Genomic DNA, 18,480 nt, shown 5'->3' with positions numbered 1-18,480 from the left:
AAGCCAACGAACGGTTCTCATCGCTCCACGCCCCCTCTTGTCTTCAGCAAGAAACAAGGTAGGAATAATCAAAGGAGCGAAGGTGAGGAACCGAGGAGGTTCCCCGGCCATGGCTTGCTTTCTACCCATCCCACCAGCGGTTTCCCCGGAAACACCCCTAACCTTCTCTCTAATACCGAGCATGTCCGAGATAATGGAGTCGTCCAGAGCCCAGGGACTCCGCCTCCGGCTCCGTGCCCTGGGGCCCTTCTTCCGGGTCCGGGCGGAGGGCGAGGGTGGGGCGGAGCTCGGGAGGGCAGAGGGAGTTATTAGGCCGTGGCTCAAGGGCAAAGTTCTGCACTTGGACTCCATGAGGATGGCAAGGGAGACGCTCGCCATGGACCGCTCCATCTTCGGCCTGGGCCTCTTCCTCGGGGCCGTCGCAGTCCGGCATGGGTTCGACCGGGGTTGCACCCGGGCCGAGCTCCTCGCCATCAACGACTCCCCTCTCTATCACTCCAAGGTAAAGCAAAAGCTCCACAGTTCTTGATCATATTTTGATTTAAGAATAATGGTCTGCTAATTTTGTATGCAAGCCTGGTATACTATATCATAATATTATACTATATCGTATATTTATGTATTAATATATATTATATTTTATTATGCTCTGTTGTATAATACTAGTAATATTCTTTATGGTCATTTTGTCACATAAAAGTACTTTCTCAGTTTGTTCATCAAACACATGTTAAAGTACCATAGCACTTTGGAAATGTAGTTACCAAACAGCTTTTTATAAAAGCTCTACTTCAGAAAGCTTTACTTTTAACAGCTCTACTTTCAACGGTTCTACTTTTAAAAGCTCCCCCAAATAGGGCCTTACTCGTACCAGCCTCTGAATTAGTTTGAAGCAAGTGTTTCGTGACTCAAAACTGTATATTAAAATGATTATGAAACAATTTGTTTTTGCTTATGAATATTTTGTGACTCACAAACGTAAACGAAAAAGCTTGTTCAACTTGACCAGGACTAGGTTGTGGTGTTGTTCCAAAACTTTAAGGGAATTTCTTGTTGAGGGCCTGTTTGGGAAATCCACCGGGATTAAGCTGGATGTCCTATAGGAATGGGGCTTGTTAGTCTGCCGAGCCTTTTTTTTTCTAAAGACTCGTCCTAGTTTTAGTCTATATTCCTATTTATGGGCTTGTTGGACTGCAGGATGAAAAAAAAAGATCTCCATAGGGTTTTTTTTTTTTTTTTTAATCTCGGAGGATTTGGACTAGAGAGGTATTTGGTTGATATGGGCCTTATTTAAATAGGCTGTGTAATCTATGATCCAATGGGAAATCAGTCCAATCCTGCTAGATTTTCCAGACAGGCCTTGAAAGTGGACTAATTCCTTGCTATTGCACAGTAGTTTTCGAAACGAAAGTTGCATTAGATTGACATTAGAAAGGGCTGGTAACTAATGAAGGAAATTCTTTATATGACTAGATGTTATATGACTCGAAATGAAGAACGTGAACAAGCAGATGAGAAGGGTTTGATGCAATAGATAAAAAATAACAATTTTATGTTCCTTCTCGATACTGATACGTGTAGTTAGTTTGGAAATTGATAGAAATTAAAATGTGTTTGCTTGTTGTTGAGGTATAAAATGTGTCATGGATATGTAAATGGATTGCCACATATGATTAAGGGTTTTAACTAAAAGATGTTAGAATAATATGCTGAAAGGGAGTTGTTGCTGGTGGTCCAAACCGAGAACGATTGGCACAGCGGTGTGAACGGGGTTCCCTTGGAGTTGGGTTGATTGCGCTCCACCTTCCACCGGAAAACCTGCAGGCAAGCCTCGCACCACCACTGGGGTAGTGGGGGCCCTCCGACGATCAAGTCAGAGGAGATTGAAGGAGAAGGAGAGATAGTAGTAACGGATAAGAGAATACTCTGGAAAACCTTTGCTTACCCTCCCCCTTCCCCCCCCAGCCTCATATATATCAGGCTGGGGGGTTTTTCCGGGGATTCGTCATCGTGTGGCACGATGGGGCTGCCACTGACATAGCCGTTACAGGGCGTCGTGGGGCAGCGCTGGGTACGGCCCTGGCAGGGCATAGTGGAGCTCCGCCTTGTACGGCTGTTATAGGGGATCGTGGGGCAGCGCCGGATACGGCCGTTGCAGGGAGTAGTGGAGCAGGGGGCCGCGGCGTGCCTCAGAGGAACAGTCTGTTGTTGTCGAGAGATTGCCAACTCGGGGTCGGATGACTGGATCAGGGGGCAGCCGACTCGGGGTCGGGCTGCGGAGCCGAAGATATCCGACTCGGGGTCGGATTGCTGGATCAAGGGGCAGCCGACTCGGGGTCGGGCTGCGGAGCCGAAGATATCCGACTCGGGGTCGGATTGCTGGATCAAGGGACTGCCGTAGTCTTCCTGGGCGCGCGTGCCGGTCACGTGGGGCATGGTGGCTAAATTCCCCCGTAACAGTAGCCCCCCACTTCCGAGCCTGGAACCAGGAGGGGAACGGGTGAAGGGAGTGATGCTTCGAGATTGCCGCCATCCCTCGGAAAGGCGCGCGCGCTTCGAGCTCCCCGCCTCCTTTATGGCGTATAGCGGTTGTCGCTGATCTGGCAGTCTGCGGATTTCGGCGGACATCCTTCCTTAATGGCGTCGATTCGCCTTTGGGGCGCGAGCGACCCTTCGGCAGCCAGGCGTCCTCTGGCGTCACCGAGGCGTCACCCGCCTTTCCGCCTATTTAACCGGGGGCCCTCCCCCGTCCGCTTTTCTCTTCGCAGGCATCTTCGAGTTTCTCCCTTGCGCTGCTGTCGTTGCCGTCGGACTGTTTGCTCGCTCCTCCTTTGACGCTCTCGGAGCCGTTCTTCCTTCCCTTCCGGTGAATTGCCCCATTCTTCAATTTAGGGCTCTCCATACTTTCTCCTTCCATATTAGTGTACTTCAGTCGTTCCGGTCCTTTCCCCCTTCTTGGCCCCGTCCTGACCGTAGATCCACTGGCCATTAGGTATGGACGAAGTAAGAGCGGACCGCATTCAGTCGGATCTGGTCCCCGAAGACCTAGATAGGTTCGTGGCCCGGTACCACCTTCCCAAAGCCTGCAACGTTACGCTCCCGGGGCCTGAGGAGAGGATGTCCCATCCTCCTCCAGGGAAGGTCGCCATCAACGAGGACATCCTTCGGGCCGGGTTCCGCTTTCCCCCCTCGGACTTAGTTGTGCAGGTGCTTCGGGGTTTCAGAGTGGCGCCGACGCAACTGGTGCCGAACTCATGGCGCGCCCTGACGGCCTTGCAGGTTCTCTGCCGCATGCACGAGGTTCCCGCCACCCTGAATGTCTTTTGGGAATGCTACGGCCTGAACGGCCACCCCCTGGACAGAGGGTGGTGGTGCTTTGTGGCGCGGCGAGGGTGCGGCCTCGTCAAGGAGGCTCCTTCCTCCATTCACGGCTGGAAGGAGCGTTTCTTTTTCATTGACGTAGATCCCTCTGTACCTTTCTTTGTCCTTTTCTTTGTATGTTGGCGTTTTGCCAAGTTGTATGGGTCTCGGCCCTGAAACAATGAAAGTTAATGCAAATAGAGTGTTTCTTCATTTCACTTTCGTCCTTCCTCTTTTTAACTCTTGGTAGCGTCTCGCCGACTCCTAACTCTTGAAGTTCTTCCGGCGCTAGGCCAGGCATCCGAGGGTTAGGCCTCAGGAAATTCTTCCGGCACTAGGCCAGGCATCCGAGGGTTAGGCCTCAGGAAATTCTTCCGGCGCTAGGCCAGGCATCCGAGGGTTAGGCCTCAGGAAATTCTTCCGGCACCAGGCCAGGCATCCGGGGGTTAGGCCTCAGGAAATTCTTCCGGCGCTAGGCCAGGCATCCGAGGGTTAGGCCTCAGAAAATTCTTCCGGCGCTAGGCCAGGCATCCGAGGGTTAGGCCTCAGGAAATTCCTCCGGCGCTAGGCCAGGCATCCGAGGGCTAGGCCTCAGAAAATTCTTCCGGCGCTAGGCCAGGCATCCGAGGGTTAGGCCTCAGGAAATTCTTCCGGCACCAGGCCAGGCATCCGAGGGTTAGGCCTCAGGAAATTCTTCCGGCGCCAGGCCAGGCATTCGAGGGTTAGGCCTCAGGAAATTCTTCCGGCACCAGGCCAGGCATCCGAGGGTTAGGCCTCAGGAAATTCTTCCGGCGCTAGGCCAGGCATCCGAGGGTTAGGCCTCAGGAAATTCTTCCGGCGCTAGGCCAGGCATCCGAGGGTTAGGCCTCAGGAAATTCTTCCGGCACCAGGCCAGGCATCCGAGGGTTAGGCCTCAGAAAATTCTTCCGGCACCAGGCTAGGCATCCGAGGGTTAGGCCTCAGAAAATTCTTCCGGCGCCAGGCCAGGCATCCGAGGGTTAGGCCTCAGGAAATTCTTCCGGCGCTAGGCCAGGCATCCGAGGGTTAGGCCTCAGGAAATTCTTCCGGCGCCAGGCCAGGCATCCGAGGGTTAGGCCTCAGGAAATTCTTCCGGCGCTAGGCCAGGCATCCGAGGGTTAGGCCTCAGGAAATTCTTCCGGCGCCAGGCCAGGCATTCGAGGGTTAGGCCTCAGGAAATTCTTCCGGCACTAGGCCAGGCATCCGAGGGTTAGGCCTCAGAAAATTCTTCCGGCGCCAGGCCAGGCATTCGAGGGTTAGGCCTCAGGAAATTCTTCCGGCGCTAGGCCAGGCATCCGAGGGTTAGGCCTCAGGAAATTCTTCCGGCGCTAGGCCAGGCATCCGAGGGTTAGGCCTCAGGAAATTCCGCTCGTTAGTCGGCCAAGGCTGGCGCAAGCCGAGGCGACCGGTCGGGGCTTCAGGCTAGTCTGCTCCCGGGATGATCATCGGGTTAGCCTGGCATCTGAGGGCCGAGCCTCGGGAGATTCCGCTCGTTGGTCACGCGCCTGTCGCTTGCCGCTCGACGAGATTTCTCCGTGGCCAGCTACGATCGTGTTTCTCCTCTTCTCCAAGCGTCGCCTGGGGAACACCAGAAGGATATTAAATGCTAATTGAGGCGTTACCTGGGGAATCGGATCGCCAGTTGCTGCTTGCAAGGAGTGTCAGTTAAGCGGCCGCGATACGCGCGTTCTTCGAGGCGGATGCAGCCTGGGCGCGAGCGGAGATACGTGGGCCGTGGGATACACACCGCCCGGAGTGTTCTGCATGAAGAATGCAATTAAGGAGAACGACGCCTAGGAGATCGTGGGAGGATACGCCTCGAGAGCTGGAATGGCTCCGGATTCGGTGCGCCCGCCTTTATTGGAGCCATCCGCATCGGAACGACCGGGGGGCCACAGTTTGACTATAAATATAAGTGCAGGCGCGGTGGAGCCTGCCAAGCCGGAGCTATTCAGGTTACCATGGATCGTGGACCTCCTCTCCGGCGTGTGGCTGGGAAACCCCCGCCGGAGGAACGGGAGGCGCGCCCCTCGCGACTTCCGCCAACTAGCCGTTTCATCTGGGATCAACAAGGAGGTTCTCCCCGGCGGAACTCCGCTCTAGGCGTTTCATCCGGGATCACATCCCCCCTCCTTTCAGCCCCGCCTCCCGATTGAGCTCTGCGCCAGACGCTTCATCCGGGATCGCGCCTCCTCGCGCTCTTCTCCCTTGTATTCCTTCCCTCCCCTTCTCCTGGGGAGGACCGGAATATCCCTTAGAGGTGGCGTTTCTCTGGAGGCAGCGGGAACTCCTCCTTCGTCCACTTCTTCTTCGTCCGCGCCGGCTCTTCGTCCTTTGCGTGAGGCGTGGATGGCGCCTCCGGGGAGAAGCACCCACGCCCGGTGGGATTGCAGCTGCTTCGGATGGAGGGTTCGGGGTCCCAGATCTTCAGCTCCACGGAGTCTCCACCTCTTCCTTGTTTTCTTTACTCCCCAATTCCCCTCTGGGAATTCTTTGTAATCACACGAACACACCGTTGTAACCAGGAATTATTGAAATGAAAAGAATTGTACATTTTTCGAACTGTCTTCCTGGCTTTGTCGCTCTACTGGTGATACACCCGCAGGTTAGCGGAATTCCAGCTCCTCGGAATTTCTCGACCATCTAGGGCCTCCAACTGGTAGGAGCCAGGTCGGTTTACCCAGCGAACCCTATACGGGCCTTCCCAATTTGGCGCCAGCTTCCCACCTTCCGCGGGTTGAGATGCTTTGGCTCGCCTTAGCACCAGATCTCCGATTCTGAAAAGTTTCGGTCGGACCTTGGAGTTATAATATCGGGCCACCCTCCGCTGATACATCGCCATCCGCACCTGTGCCATTTCTCTTGCTTCTTCCAAGAGGTCCAGGTTCCCTCGGAGTTGCTCCGAATTGGCCTCGGGTCGGTGCGCGGCGACCCGGGGCGAGGGGAGTCTGAGCTCCACGGGAACAACCGCTTCCGTGCCATAGGTTAGGCTGAAAGGCGTCTCCCCGGTAGGGGTCCGATGCGTGGTCCGATACGCCCAAAGGACATTCTCGAGTTCTTCGACCCAAGCTTGCCCCGTCCGACCGATTCGCGCCTTAATTCCTTGGAGGATTGTCCGATTTGTGACCTCGGCCTCACCGTTGGTTTGGGGATGCGACACAGATGTGAACCGATGCTCGATCCCGAACTCCTCGCAGAAGTCACGGAAATGCTTGTTGTCGAACTGTCGACCATTATCCGAGATGAGGACCCGAGGTACCCCAAATCGGACAATGATGTTCTTCTTCACGAACTTCCGGACTTGCGCCTCCGTGATAGTGGCCAGCGGCTCTGCCTCCACCCACTTGGTGAAGTAGTCGATTGCAACAATCAAAAATTTCCGCTGGGCTGAAGCGACGGGGAATGGTCCGAGGATATCCATTCCCCACTGTGCGAAGGGCCAGGGCGCGGTGATTGGTGCCAAGGGGACAGAAGGGACTCTCTGGACATTGGCGTGGCGCTGGCAGGCGTCGCATTTCCGTACGTGATCCTTCGAGTCCTCCAACAAGGTAGGCCAATAATAGCCTTGCCTCATGATCTTGTGCGCTAAGGACCTAGCCCCCAAGTGCGATCCGCAGACGCCCTCATGGACTTCGCCGAGGACGTAGGCCACCTCCGAGGGGCGGAGGCACCTTAAGAGGGGGGCGGTGAACGAGGTCCGATACAGCCTCCCTTCATAGAGTACGTAGTGGGCGGACTTCTTGACAAGTCGCCGAGCTTGATCTTCGTCTTCAGGGAGGATCCCTTCGGCGAGGTAGGCGACGAGTGGGTCCATCCAAGACGGCTCCGGATCAATCGCCATCACCGCTCCAGCCTCGCCGATGCTCGGGGCATCCAGGGTCTCCAGGTAGATTGCCCTCGACAAGTTGTGCGCCTCTGTGCCCACCAAGCGGGACAACCTGTCGGCCCTGGCATTTTCGCTTCTGGGGACCTGCTGAATGTCGACACTGCCGGGGTCGGGAATGAGTGCTTGCACCTTCCGGACGTAGTTCTGCATGGTCGGGCTCCGGGCCTCGAACTCCCCACGAACCTGCCCGACCACCAGCTGGGAGTCGGTGAAGACCTTCAAACGCCGAATGCCGAGCTCTCTGGTGAGTTTGAGTCCCGTGACTAGGGCCTCGTACTCCGCCTCGTTGTTGGTCACTGAAAATTCAAACCTCAAGGCATACTCGGCTATCACTCCATCAGGACTGGTAAGGACCAGCCCGGCCCCTCCACCCTCGGGGTTCGACGACCCATCGATGTGAAGCGTCCAAATCGGGAGGTCGAGGCTGGGCGTTTCCGGCGGTCTAGGTTCCGCCTCCTGCACCGTGCACTCAGCGAGGAAGTCTGCGAGCACCTGGGCCTTGATGGCGGGTCGAGGCTGGTAGCGGATGTCGAACTCACCGAGTTCTACTGCCCACTTCACCAGTCGTCCCGCATTCTCGGGGTTGCTGAGGATCTGCCGTAGTGGTTGATCGGTTAAGAGGGTGACCGAATGAGCCTGAAAATAGGGGCGAAGCCTCCTGGTCGCGGTCAGCAGCGCGAAGGCGATCTTTTCAGCCTTCGTGTACCGCGTCTCGGCATCCCGTAGGACCCGGCTGATGTAGTACACAGGCTTCTGGAGCTTTGCCTCTTCCCGAACCAGCACCGCACTGACCGCGGTTGGGGAGACCGCCAGATAGAGGTAGAGCATCTCCCCTTCTTGCGGCTTGGACAGTAGGGGAGGAGACGCCAGGTATTCCTTGAGCTGGTCGAATGCTGCTTGACATTCGGCCGTCCAGAGGAAGTCTTTCGGGCGTTTTAACACCTTGAAGAATGGTTGGCAGCGTTCGGCCGATTTTGCCACAAATCGTCCAAGCGCGGCGACCCTTCCAGCGAGCTCCTGAACCTCCTTTACTTTGGTCGGAGGGGACATACCTTGGATGGCCTTGATTTTGTCTGGGTTGGCTTCGATACCCCGCTGGTTGACAATGAAACCGAGGAACCTCCCGGCCGAAGCGCCGAAGGCGCACTTCGCTGGGTTCAGCTTCATGCGAAACTTTCGCAAGGTGGTGAAAGTCTCCTCCAAATCCGCGATGTGCTGGTCTGCATGGCGGCTCTTCACCAGCATATCGTCCACGTACACCTCCATGTTCCGGCCGATTTGCTCTTTGAAGATTTTGTTGACGAGGCGCTGGTAAGTGGCGCCAGCATTCTTCAGACCGAAAGGCATTACCTTGTAGCAGTACAGCCCCCGGTCTGTTATAAAGGCAGTTTTCTCCTCGTCCTGTGGGGCCATCATTATCTGGTTGTAACCGGAGAAGGCGTCCATGAAAGACAGCAGCTGATATCCGGAAGTCGCGTCGACCAGTTGGTCTATTCGCGGAAGCGGAAAGCTATCCTTAGGGCACGCCTTGTTCAGGTCGGTATAGTCGATGCACATCCTCCACTTCGCGCTCGCCTTCCGGACAAGTACAACATTTGCCAGCCACTCGGGGTAGCTTACCTCCCTTATGAATCCTGCCTCCAAGAGCTTGTCTACCTCCTGGTCGACCACCCGGATCCGATCCGGGGCACAGTGTCTCTTCTTCTGCTTTATTGGTCGGTGGGTCGGGTCGATGTTGAGGGCGTGAGAAATGACCTCCGGGTCGATCCCAGGTACATCGGCCGCCGACCAGGCAAATACATCGGCATTGGCTCGGAGGAATTCCACCAACCGGGCCCGAGCTCCCGGGTCGAGATTGGCGCCGACCCGGACCGCCCGGTCGGGGCGGCCTTCCTCAAGGGGGACTTCGACCACTCCCTCGGCCGGCTCCCCGTGCCGCAAGGCCACCTCGTCTCTGGCATCAAGGGACTCGACGCTTAGGGCTTCCACGGGCTTCTTCCCTTTGAGGGTTGCTAGAAAACATTGCCGTGCGGTCGGTTGGTCACCTCGGACCTCTCCGATCCCGACCGCCGTGGGGAACCGCATGAGCAAGTGGTACGTGGAGACCACCGCGTGAAGGGCGTTCAGCCCGGGTCGCCCGAGGATAGCGTTGTAGGCCGAGGGGATACGGACGACCAAGAACCCGAGTCGCACCGTGGCTTCTGCGGGTGCGACGCCCGCAGTCACAGGCAGCTCAACGACACCTTCCGCCGGGACAGCGTCACCGGTGAATCCTACGAGGGGGGTGGACATTTTGTGCAACAACTGTCTGGACAAGCTCATCTTTTGGAAGGCCTCGTAAAACAAAATATCAGCTGAGCTTCCACTATCCACAAGAACACGCCTTACATCATAGTTTGTCATAGTGAGGGAGATCACTATGGCGTCATCGTGGGGAGTCTGAACCCCCTTTACATCCTCATCAGAAAAGGTGATTACATTGCCGACCCTCTGCCTCTTTACGACGGCCGTCCCTGACGCTTCCGTCAAGCCCCCTGCGTTCCTCACGGGCCGAGAGCAACCCCCAGTGATAGTGTGGATCACGCCCGCAACGGGTCGATTCTGCTCCCGAGGCTCCGGAGGAGCCGGGTCGGCCGGACGCGGGTCTGCGGGGGGATGTCGGTCGCTCACATACCGACCGAGACGCCCCCGACGGATAAGAGCCTCGATCTCGTCCCGAAGCTGGAAGCAGTCCTCTGTGTCGTGGCCGTGGTCTCGGTGGTACTCACAGTACGCCCGGGAGGGCCTCTTTCCAGGGATCCTTCGTATCTGTCTCGGGGCCGGGAGGTCCTCCCGCCCCTTGATCTCCATAAGGATCTGGGCCCGGGGAGTCAGGAGAGGGGTGTACCGGTTGAAACGTCGGGGCGGAGAACGAGGGCGTGGGGCGCCGTGGTTCTTCGCCGGCGACGGGCTTCTGCGCCGACGCTGGGGCGTCGGGCTCCTCCTCTGGCGTGCCTCTTTCCGCCTTTTCTTCCCAAGCTTTTGTGGGATCTCGGCGGCCTCCTTGCTCCGGTGGGCGGCCGCCTCCTCGGCGTCCGCATACTGGTTCGCCCGGGACAACAGCTCTGGGAAGCTCCGCGGCAGGCGTTTGTCCAGGGAGAAGGTGAGTCTGCCCTTCCGGAAGCCACGCTTCAGGGCTGAAAGAGCTACCTCCTGACTCAGGTTCCGGACCTCCAGCGTAGCCCTGTTGAAGCGGGTAAGATAATCCCGCAGGCTTTCTCCCTCGTTTTGCCGGACATCAAAGAGGGAGTCGGAGACCAGTCGCCGCCGGCTACTGACGGCGAAATGAGTGATGAAGAGGCGAGTGAACTGGTCGAAGGACCGGATTGAGTCAGCCTCCAGCCCGGCGAACCATGCCCTCGCCGGGCCACGGAGGGTTGCCGGGAAAGCCTTGTAGAGAAGGGGATCTGATGCTCCGTGGAGGAGCATAAGGGTCCTGAAACTCTCGACGTGATCCCGCGGGTCCGCCGCCCCGTCATAGGGCTCGATCGCCGGCATTTTGAACCCCGGCGGATTCGGGGTCCGCAGGATCCTCGAGGCGAGCGCCGGCTGGGAGGAGATCTCTAAGTCGGCGAAGGGATCTTTGGAATGGCCCTTCAGGACCTGGAGTTGTCGGTGGAGATCGTCCACCCGCCGGTCCAGGGAACGCGACCGGTGGGTGGGAGACAAGGAGCGGCGAGAGGGGGATCGACTGGAGCGCGGGTTCCTCGAGGACTGGGGGGTCTGGGAACGCGCCCGGGCCCGCCTCTCGTACCCCGCGCAGCTCCGGTGGGAAGGTCCCGGCAGAATGGAGCGTGCTCGAGAATCCTCCTCGCGTCGGCGCTCCTCCCCATGGGAGAGGAAGGAACGCGGGTTGGGGAGGACAGGCGAACGCTCAGGCAGCGGCGGCTCCTGAGCCTGCTGCGGCGCCCGGGACATCGCACCCTGCAGATTCTGCACTGCCTCCGCGAGGGTGCGAACCTGCTGGGTTAGCTGGTCGAACTGGGCGGCTTCGACCATCTGAATGGGCGGTGGGGCGGTGGAGTGTTGCTGAGGGCGTGTTGGGGATGCAGCGGCCTCCCGGCCAGTGGCGCGAGAGGCCCCGCGACCGGAAGCATTGGAAGCTCCACGACCACCTCGCCGTGCCATTACGATCGCTCTGAGATCCGGGGCCCTTCCTCTAGCGCCAACTGTTGCTGGTGGTCCAAACCGAGAACGATTGGCACAGCGGTGTGAACGGGGTTCCCTTGGAGTTGGGTTGATTGCGCTCCACCTTCCACCGGAAAACCTGCAGGCAAGCCTCGCACCACCACTGGGGTAGTGGGGGCCCTCCGACGATCAAGTCAGAGGAGATTGAAGGAGAAGGAGAGATAGTAGTAACGGATAAGAGAATACTCTGGAAAACCTTTGCTTACCCTCCCCCTTCCCCCCCCAGCCTCATATATATCAGGCTGGGGGGTTTTTCCGGGGATTCGTCATCGTATGGCACGATGGGGCTGCCACTGACATGGCCGTTACAGGGCGTCGTGGGGCAGCGCTGGGTACGGCCCTGGCAGGGCATAGTGGAGCTCCGCTTTGTACGGCTGTTGCAGGGGATCGTGGGGCAGCGCCGGATACGGCCGTTGCAGGGAGTAGTGGAGCAGGGGGCCGCGGCGTGCCTCAGAGGAACAGTCTGTTGTTGTCGAGAGATTGCCGACTCGGGGTCGGATGAGGGACTGCCGTAGTCTTCCTGGGCGCGCGTGCCGGTCACGTGGGGCATGGTGGCTAAATTCCCCCGTAACAGGAGTAATTAGGAAGAAAAACTCGATGGGATAGTGTAAAATGTATAAATAAGAAAGCAAGGAGACTAGACTTGCCCCATCGAAAAGGTGTTAGTGAGAAACAAAATTATTTACAAAAACTCATGATCAGCAAAACCCAACTAGGCCTTAGATAACTCAAATTGAAGAACTTGAACAAGAAATAAGATAAGTAGTTTATGCAATGCATTAACAATTTTTGTCAAAATGTTGATATTGATATGCATAATTGTATGTTTTGCTTGTTATTGTATTATAAAATATGTTAGTACATTTAGGTTAATAACGTATCATTAGTTCGAGGAATTTTATTATTAACGGGTTACAATTATGCATCAAGGGGAAAAAGATAACTTATTGGTACAATGGAAACATATAGATAAGAAAGTTAGGAAATGTGTCATTGTCACCAGGTCAAGAATGATGTATGGAAGAATTGAGCACCTTGTACAATGGCCTGATGGGCTAATATCAAACCTTGAAGAATTGTTGACAAAACCGTGGTGAAGGCAAATTTTAGGCAAGTGACAAGCCTGCAAAGAAACATTCAAGGCCAGTTAGGAAGTGTTGTAAAGCCAATATATTAAAGAGAATGCTATACGGAGTCCTATATATTAGAATGAAAAAAGTGAAATTTTACCTTTTCCCTGCTGATGTTTCTCATGCAAATTAATTTCTTGCCAGGATATTTTGGCACCTGGCTTTATATGTGTGTGTGCAGCATTATAGGACTACTATTGCTTGTGTATTTTGAAATTATTTCATTAGTGAATTTGAATGTCAGCTTGTTCGGTTCTACACAAGGATGGGTTTCAAGGCAGTACATGAAGTGGATGGCTCTTCAATGGGAGACCTAGCTCACATGTTGGTGTGGGGAGGTAGAGGGACTAGAATGGATGCTAACATCGAGGAGCTTCTTATGAAATGGGGCAAAAGGTTTAAACCTCAAAGTCAAGATGGTTGCTTGTAATCACGTTTACACTGTACATCCAAATGCACGTTGGTGGTCTTGAGGTATTATTCTTCCTTGCTTTCTATTTCATTTGGAGCTTGTGTCTAAGCTGTATAAATATTAAGGATGTCATTCTTATGTTTGAGTCCTTTAAACAAAGCTTGGTTACATTGGATCATGGTATATTATCGAAAGTGGAAGATTAGATGACTTTATGGATATGATACAATACCAACTATACAGTATCATACTAGTAAGGTACAAGTACTAATATACCCTTGGTATTGTACCGAACCGACACATGGTACTATATCTTACTTTTGCTATGCTGGCATCAATAGGTGTACCATGTATCAACATGGTGCCATATCAAACCAATCCACACCACACAAATAAGTTACTGATATGGGTACATATTGTAAACTTTTTTCTTTCAATGATCTTGTGGTTAAGGTTGCTTTGGAGCTGGAATTTCTCACCCCCTAGAGAAATACCAGCCAGACACGTTGACCTCTCTGTTGTGTGTGTGCACTAAAGATGTAAAATTCCCAGCCGAGTTCATTGAGATAGTGAGAGATAGCAATGGTTAAATTTTAAACTTTGGAGGACATTGTGGTTAAAGTTGCTTTTGGAGATGGTATTTCTTACGCCCATAGAATACCAACCAGGAGCGCTGACTTGTGTGTGTGTTAAGGATGTGAAATTCCCAGCCCAGTTCATTGAGACAGTAAGAGATAGCAAAAGTTCAACTTGAGATAGTGAGAGATAGCAGAGGTTATACTTTGAACTTTGGATGATGTTTTGGTTAAGGTTTCTTTTGGAGCTAGAATTTCTCACCCCCTAGAGAAATACTAGCCAGAAGTATTGACTTGTGTGTGCATGTGTTTGGCACATGTACATGTGTGTGCATGTGCATTAAGGATGTGAAATTCCTTGCTTTGTTGATTGCAAGTGCCTTGATTAATATTCTTCCAGAGATGACATTACCAGCTGGATTATCTCTTCCACAGTTTTTAACTTCTTGGTGAAGATCCTAGTATTTTTCTCTCTCTCCACGCTCCCCGGCAAACAACACCTTTCTGAACTTGGCATAATTTATTTATTTATCCGTTCAGACACTAGGATCTTAGACTGCCTGGCCTTCCTTTGATGTGCAGAATTTGCTTAGAGTGAGGCCAAATAAGTCTGCTCAAAGCAGTTAAGAAGAAGGTGAAGAGCTGTTTTGCATTGCCAACTACAAAACAAACATCCACCAGTGCATGGCCAATTGACCTCTGTCTGTTTATCCATTGAAAAAAAAGGTGGACTACTGACCATTGGTTTAAAAACTTAAAAGAAGCACCTAGGTCCTCTTAACATAGCCAAGGAAAAAAGAAAATATGAAAAAAAATCATAGGTGTATTTCATGGTTGACATAAATGTTGCATGTTCTGCATTATATTTAATAGTTTATATTTTGTATCTTCTTGATATTTGTCTTAATTATATTGTTGACATAATGGTATTACATAGTAATTGTCAGATTTTGTGCGATGTTAAACTTTGTTAACAATATTTAAGACAGGCATAGCATTAAGTGAAACTAAGTTAGATTGGCGAAAGCTTGTTGGTCATGGTTATGGCCATACTATATGAGAAACTTTAGTCTTGCTCTTCGGGAAACCACAACTCATTTAACTTACCTTTGACAGTTTGGTACCTAAGCTCTACGATCACAACTAGATGATCCATACCATGAAAATGCCAATATGTTAATTTGAAAGTACATATAATATCAAAGCTTTGACGTGATAGTACTTGTAGATGCTTATACTTTTCAAATGACCTTATGCATTACTGTAGGTGGTCATCCAAAATAGTTTCAGAGCAAATATTCTAGCTCATATAAAATGGAGAATAAAACTCTACATTATAGGTTGATGGCATGAATAGAGAGTAAAAGTTTAAGAGACAGAAAACTGTACTTAAGAATAAGTTTCCATATTATGTGCAAGTATGAATTGGTTGTTAGGAGTAGAAACATGCTGATTATAGCCTAAAAAAAACAGGAAAAGTAGATTGCAGGGGCCAAGGAATATATGTGTGCCACAAGAGACCTTTTCACCAGGCTCCTAGATGAGAAACTTCATAACCATCATGATGTCTGCTGCTCATCATGTCTATTGCTTTAGTTGGATATTGAAATTTCCTTCTAGCTGGAAAACAAAACCTACATGTGTCAACAAAAATAGGAGCCAGTTTAATACATGCTTAATGGCCAACGTCCGTGGTATTTATGTGATGTGGGAGTTCAAAAGATTCCTGCAGTCCATGTTTTATTGAAGGGCTTTAACCATGTTTAAAGAGCTTTTAATGTCAAGTTGCTCTAGTGATACTGTAGCTTGTACTATGCATGGTACTGTTTATGTACTTTATCAGTAACTTATTAGTGGCTTCTGAGTCCTTTAAATTTTCTCTTCTTATGTTCTAACCGATAGCTAGGATTTGCCTTTAATTGAAAAGTTAAGATTTAGTGGTATTAGGGTTTTGAGTCTCTATAAAGATTGTAATCCTCTCTTTTAAGAGATTGTACCTAAGATTATTTGATTAAAAGAAAGAAATGAAACCAAGGTTCAGTTATCTTCTCTCCTCTTCTCTTATTCTAACTCTTTATTTCTTCCTCGTCTTCTTTCCTCTGATTCTTCTCTCTTTAGTCTATTGCTCTTCCCTTTATACATATACATACATATATATGTATATATACATATATAGAGAGAGAGAGATGGATAGATGGATAGATATACATACATACATATATGTATACATATATATATGCAGTTTATTTTCTCTGGTTAATAACTACACTTGGATCTGAATTTAATTGGTTTTATTATCGATCTGCTTCCACTGCTTTGATCTGTTAACTCACTCAGAATCTTGCCATCCACTATTAATCCTAGAAATACCCTTTACCATTGTCTGCACTCTTTGTTTTAACCATAATTGTTGTTTATCTGTGTATGATTGCAGAAACCTGTGAGCATAACACAGATTTCGGCTTGCAAATCCCTTTGACACCCTAAAATATATTCACTATTCATAAATTCTAGTTCTTAAGGGTCCATTCTTGCGCATATGCAGTCCTAACCCCAATTTGCCCTGCATCATTCTGGTTCGCACAGAGAGTCGCACTAGATGATTGCTGAACTAGAAGGTAGCATATTTTCAGTAACTCCTTACTTCATCTTAGAAATATGTCAATGGGAACCACGATTAGGAGGGTGATTGATCCAGTGAACTATATGAGCTGACGGATCTTAATCATATGACAGTTAGCATTAAGTAAATAAGAGTGGGATACATGGACTCATAGTCTCACACTAAACAGTTTAGGATCGGATCTTATCAAATTAAAATTGTGTTTAGATTTCAATCAGATGATAGGATATTAAAATGGCTTGGCAAATAGCAACTAATAATCCTACTATCAATAAGAAAAATCCTAGGCATGTGTATTTTACTTCGTTATTGAGAATTTTGTTTCAAAAATTTGCAAGGAAAAGTTTTTTGTTTGTCTATGGGGGAGTTTAAATTTTGTGGTCTTAGCAACTACCTAATTGAATCTTTTTTATTTCCTTCTTGATCAAATTCCAAATAAATTTGAGTAGGGTCAAAATTGAGGAGAAAAAATATGACGGCTTGGAACCTCACGTAGGAAGGGCTAGCTAGGAGTTATTAATTAGAATCCGTAACCCGGCTTAAATATCCAGGACCTCCCCAACTTAAACCTAATGTGGGACTAAGCACATGCCCACACAAATACAGAAAGGATCATTACAGTTTCTAAGTCAAGATGAGTTATAATTCTTAAAGTGGTCGTATCCATTAAAGATATGCATATACTAGGTACCATGGCTAATCAAATATAAGCTGTTGCCTATCACTCAAAATGGAATAATAAAAACACAACCATCGTTGCTTTCTTAATACAAAGGATGATATGTTTTGATCCATCTCCTAGAAGCAAAAAGGAAAAGGCTCAATCAGGCAGGCCATTCAATCATCCTTCTATTTCCTTACTGACATAAAGAGCTTTACCATGACCATCAAACCTTGTCCCAACTGTTTGGATTGGTTTTATGGATCTTCATTCATCTGTGATATTGTTTCAAGCTCTTCCATATCATTTCTCGCAACTTCTATCAATGTTACCTTAGATCCTCCCCTCCATTTCCAACTTCCTTGACTCGGAATTAAAGTACCCCTTCCTTGGAGCCTCCGCAAATCATCATTGTTAATCAATATAGAGAATCTTAGTTATGATTTGAATCAACTATATCAAACACCACTATCTAGTAATTGTATTATTGGCCAAAATTTTCCCTTCCCATTTGTAGCTATTTTAATAAGTTCATGTTCCTATTTATATTATAGGTCAATCCCTTATCGGACAAACACAACCGGCTGGACATGAAATCCCTGCTGCTCAAAGTGAAGCCATGCCATTTCTGAAGTATAGAAGCATATCAAACTTAAGGCTATGATCCTGAGCCTGTGAAGAGACAGGGACTTGGACCTACAAGATGAGGAGCAATATGACAAAGAGGGAGCTATTATCGATAAAAATATAGTTGCAAACAGTTGCTCCGCTGCTGTTCTATTTGAGTTACATCAGCCCTTAGGTCAAAAACTTTGTTGTACTGGAGTCCCCCTTTATGACATTATAGCAGCTGTTCTAATGATTAGAGAAGCTCCCAACAAAGAGGCATCTGTTTAACAGCTTTCTTTGGCCATTATGCAGTTAGCATCTGCTATTTGCTATTTTCGCTGTTTTAGGAATAAAGAGTTCATCCTTTCTTTCAAAAAATAAATAAATAAATAAAACAGAAGAAGAAGAAAGGACTAAAGTGCTAATTGTGTACTAATACAAGGAGGTGGTGAACAGTGATTCTCATAATGGTTTTTTTTTAATTATCTGTAATAGCCATTACAATGATTAGTAATGGCAGCTGTTTTGTTCAAAAAGTCTTAGTTAGTGTTGGGGTGGAGAAATAACTTCTATTAGCAGAATTGAATCAGTTATTAACAGCCACCTGAGGGGTCTGAAACCTTAGCAGTGCGTATGTTCAGGCCACAACATTCTCTCTTTATTCGCAGGATCCTTTTCATCTGTGAAGCGTTCAACATCCACCAGGATAGCCTTGTTTGTTCTATTTCTTTTTCACCTCGAGCCATGGACTCTCCAGAAGTATATACTTCTATAACACTAAGCCCAACAGGGAAGGCATCGTTCATACTTCATAGTTGAATGATACAACCTTCACAGAGTACATAAAAATCTCACGTGGACGTGGGGCCAATAGGGTAGGATGATAAAACTCTAGCAAAGCAAAGCTACACTTCATGAATGTTGTTTGGAGATATAACCATCCATTCTTTACAAAGAACATATTTCTACAACCTAAAGA

The 18,480-nt window shown here is 50.1% G+C and overlaps 1 protein-coding gene across 1 annotated transcript; it reads left to right on the top strand.

Annotated features, from left to right (window-relative positions):
* Positions 1-17,789, top strand: LOC120107550. The gene is made up of 3 exons (XM_039120868.1): positions 1-502; positions 12,866-13,095; positions 17,447-17,789. Exons 1-2 carry the CDS (start codon positions 110-112, stop codon positions 13,049-13,051), a joined length of 579 nt encoding a protein of 192 aa, XP_038976796.1. The 5' UTR covers positions 1-109; the 3' UTR covers positions 13,052-13,095; positions 17,447-17,789.
* Positions 17,790-18,480: the final 691 nt, after the last annotated feature.

Source organism: Phoenix dactylifera, unplaced genomic scaffold (genome assembly GCF_009389715.1).
Source record: "Phoenix dactylifera cultivar Barhee BC4 unplaced genomic scaffold, palm_55x_up_171113_PBpolish2nd_filt_p 000898F, whole genome shotgun sequence".
NCBI lineage: Eukaryota > Viridiplantae > Streptophyta > Magnoliopsida > Arecales > Arecaceae > Phoenix > Phoenix dactylifera.
Note: the sequence above shows the minus strand (reverse complement) of the source record. Positions and strands in the feature narration are given on the sequence as shown.

Excerpts from the sequence above, each read along its gene's own strand:
- LOC120107550 (XM_039120868.1), top strand. The coding sequence starts at position 110 with ATGGCTTGCTTTCTACCCATCCCACCAGCGGTTTCCCCGGAAACACCC. Across the intron at positions 503-12,865 it reads CCCCTCTCTATCACTCCAAG|CTTGTTCGGTTCTACACAAG; the intron begins GTAAAGCAAAAG and ends TTTGAATGTCAG.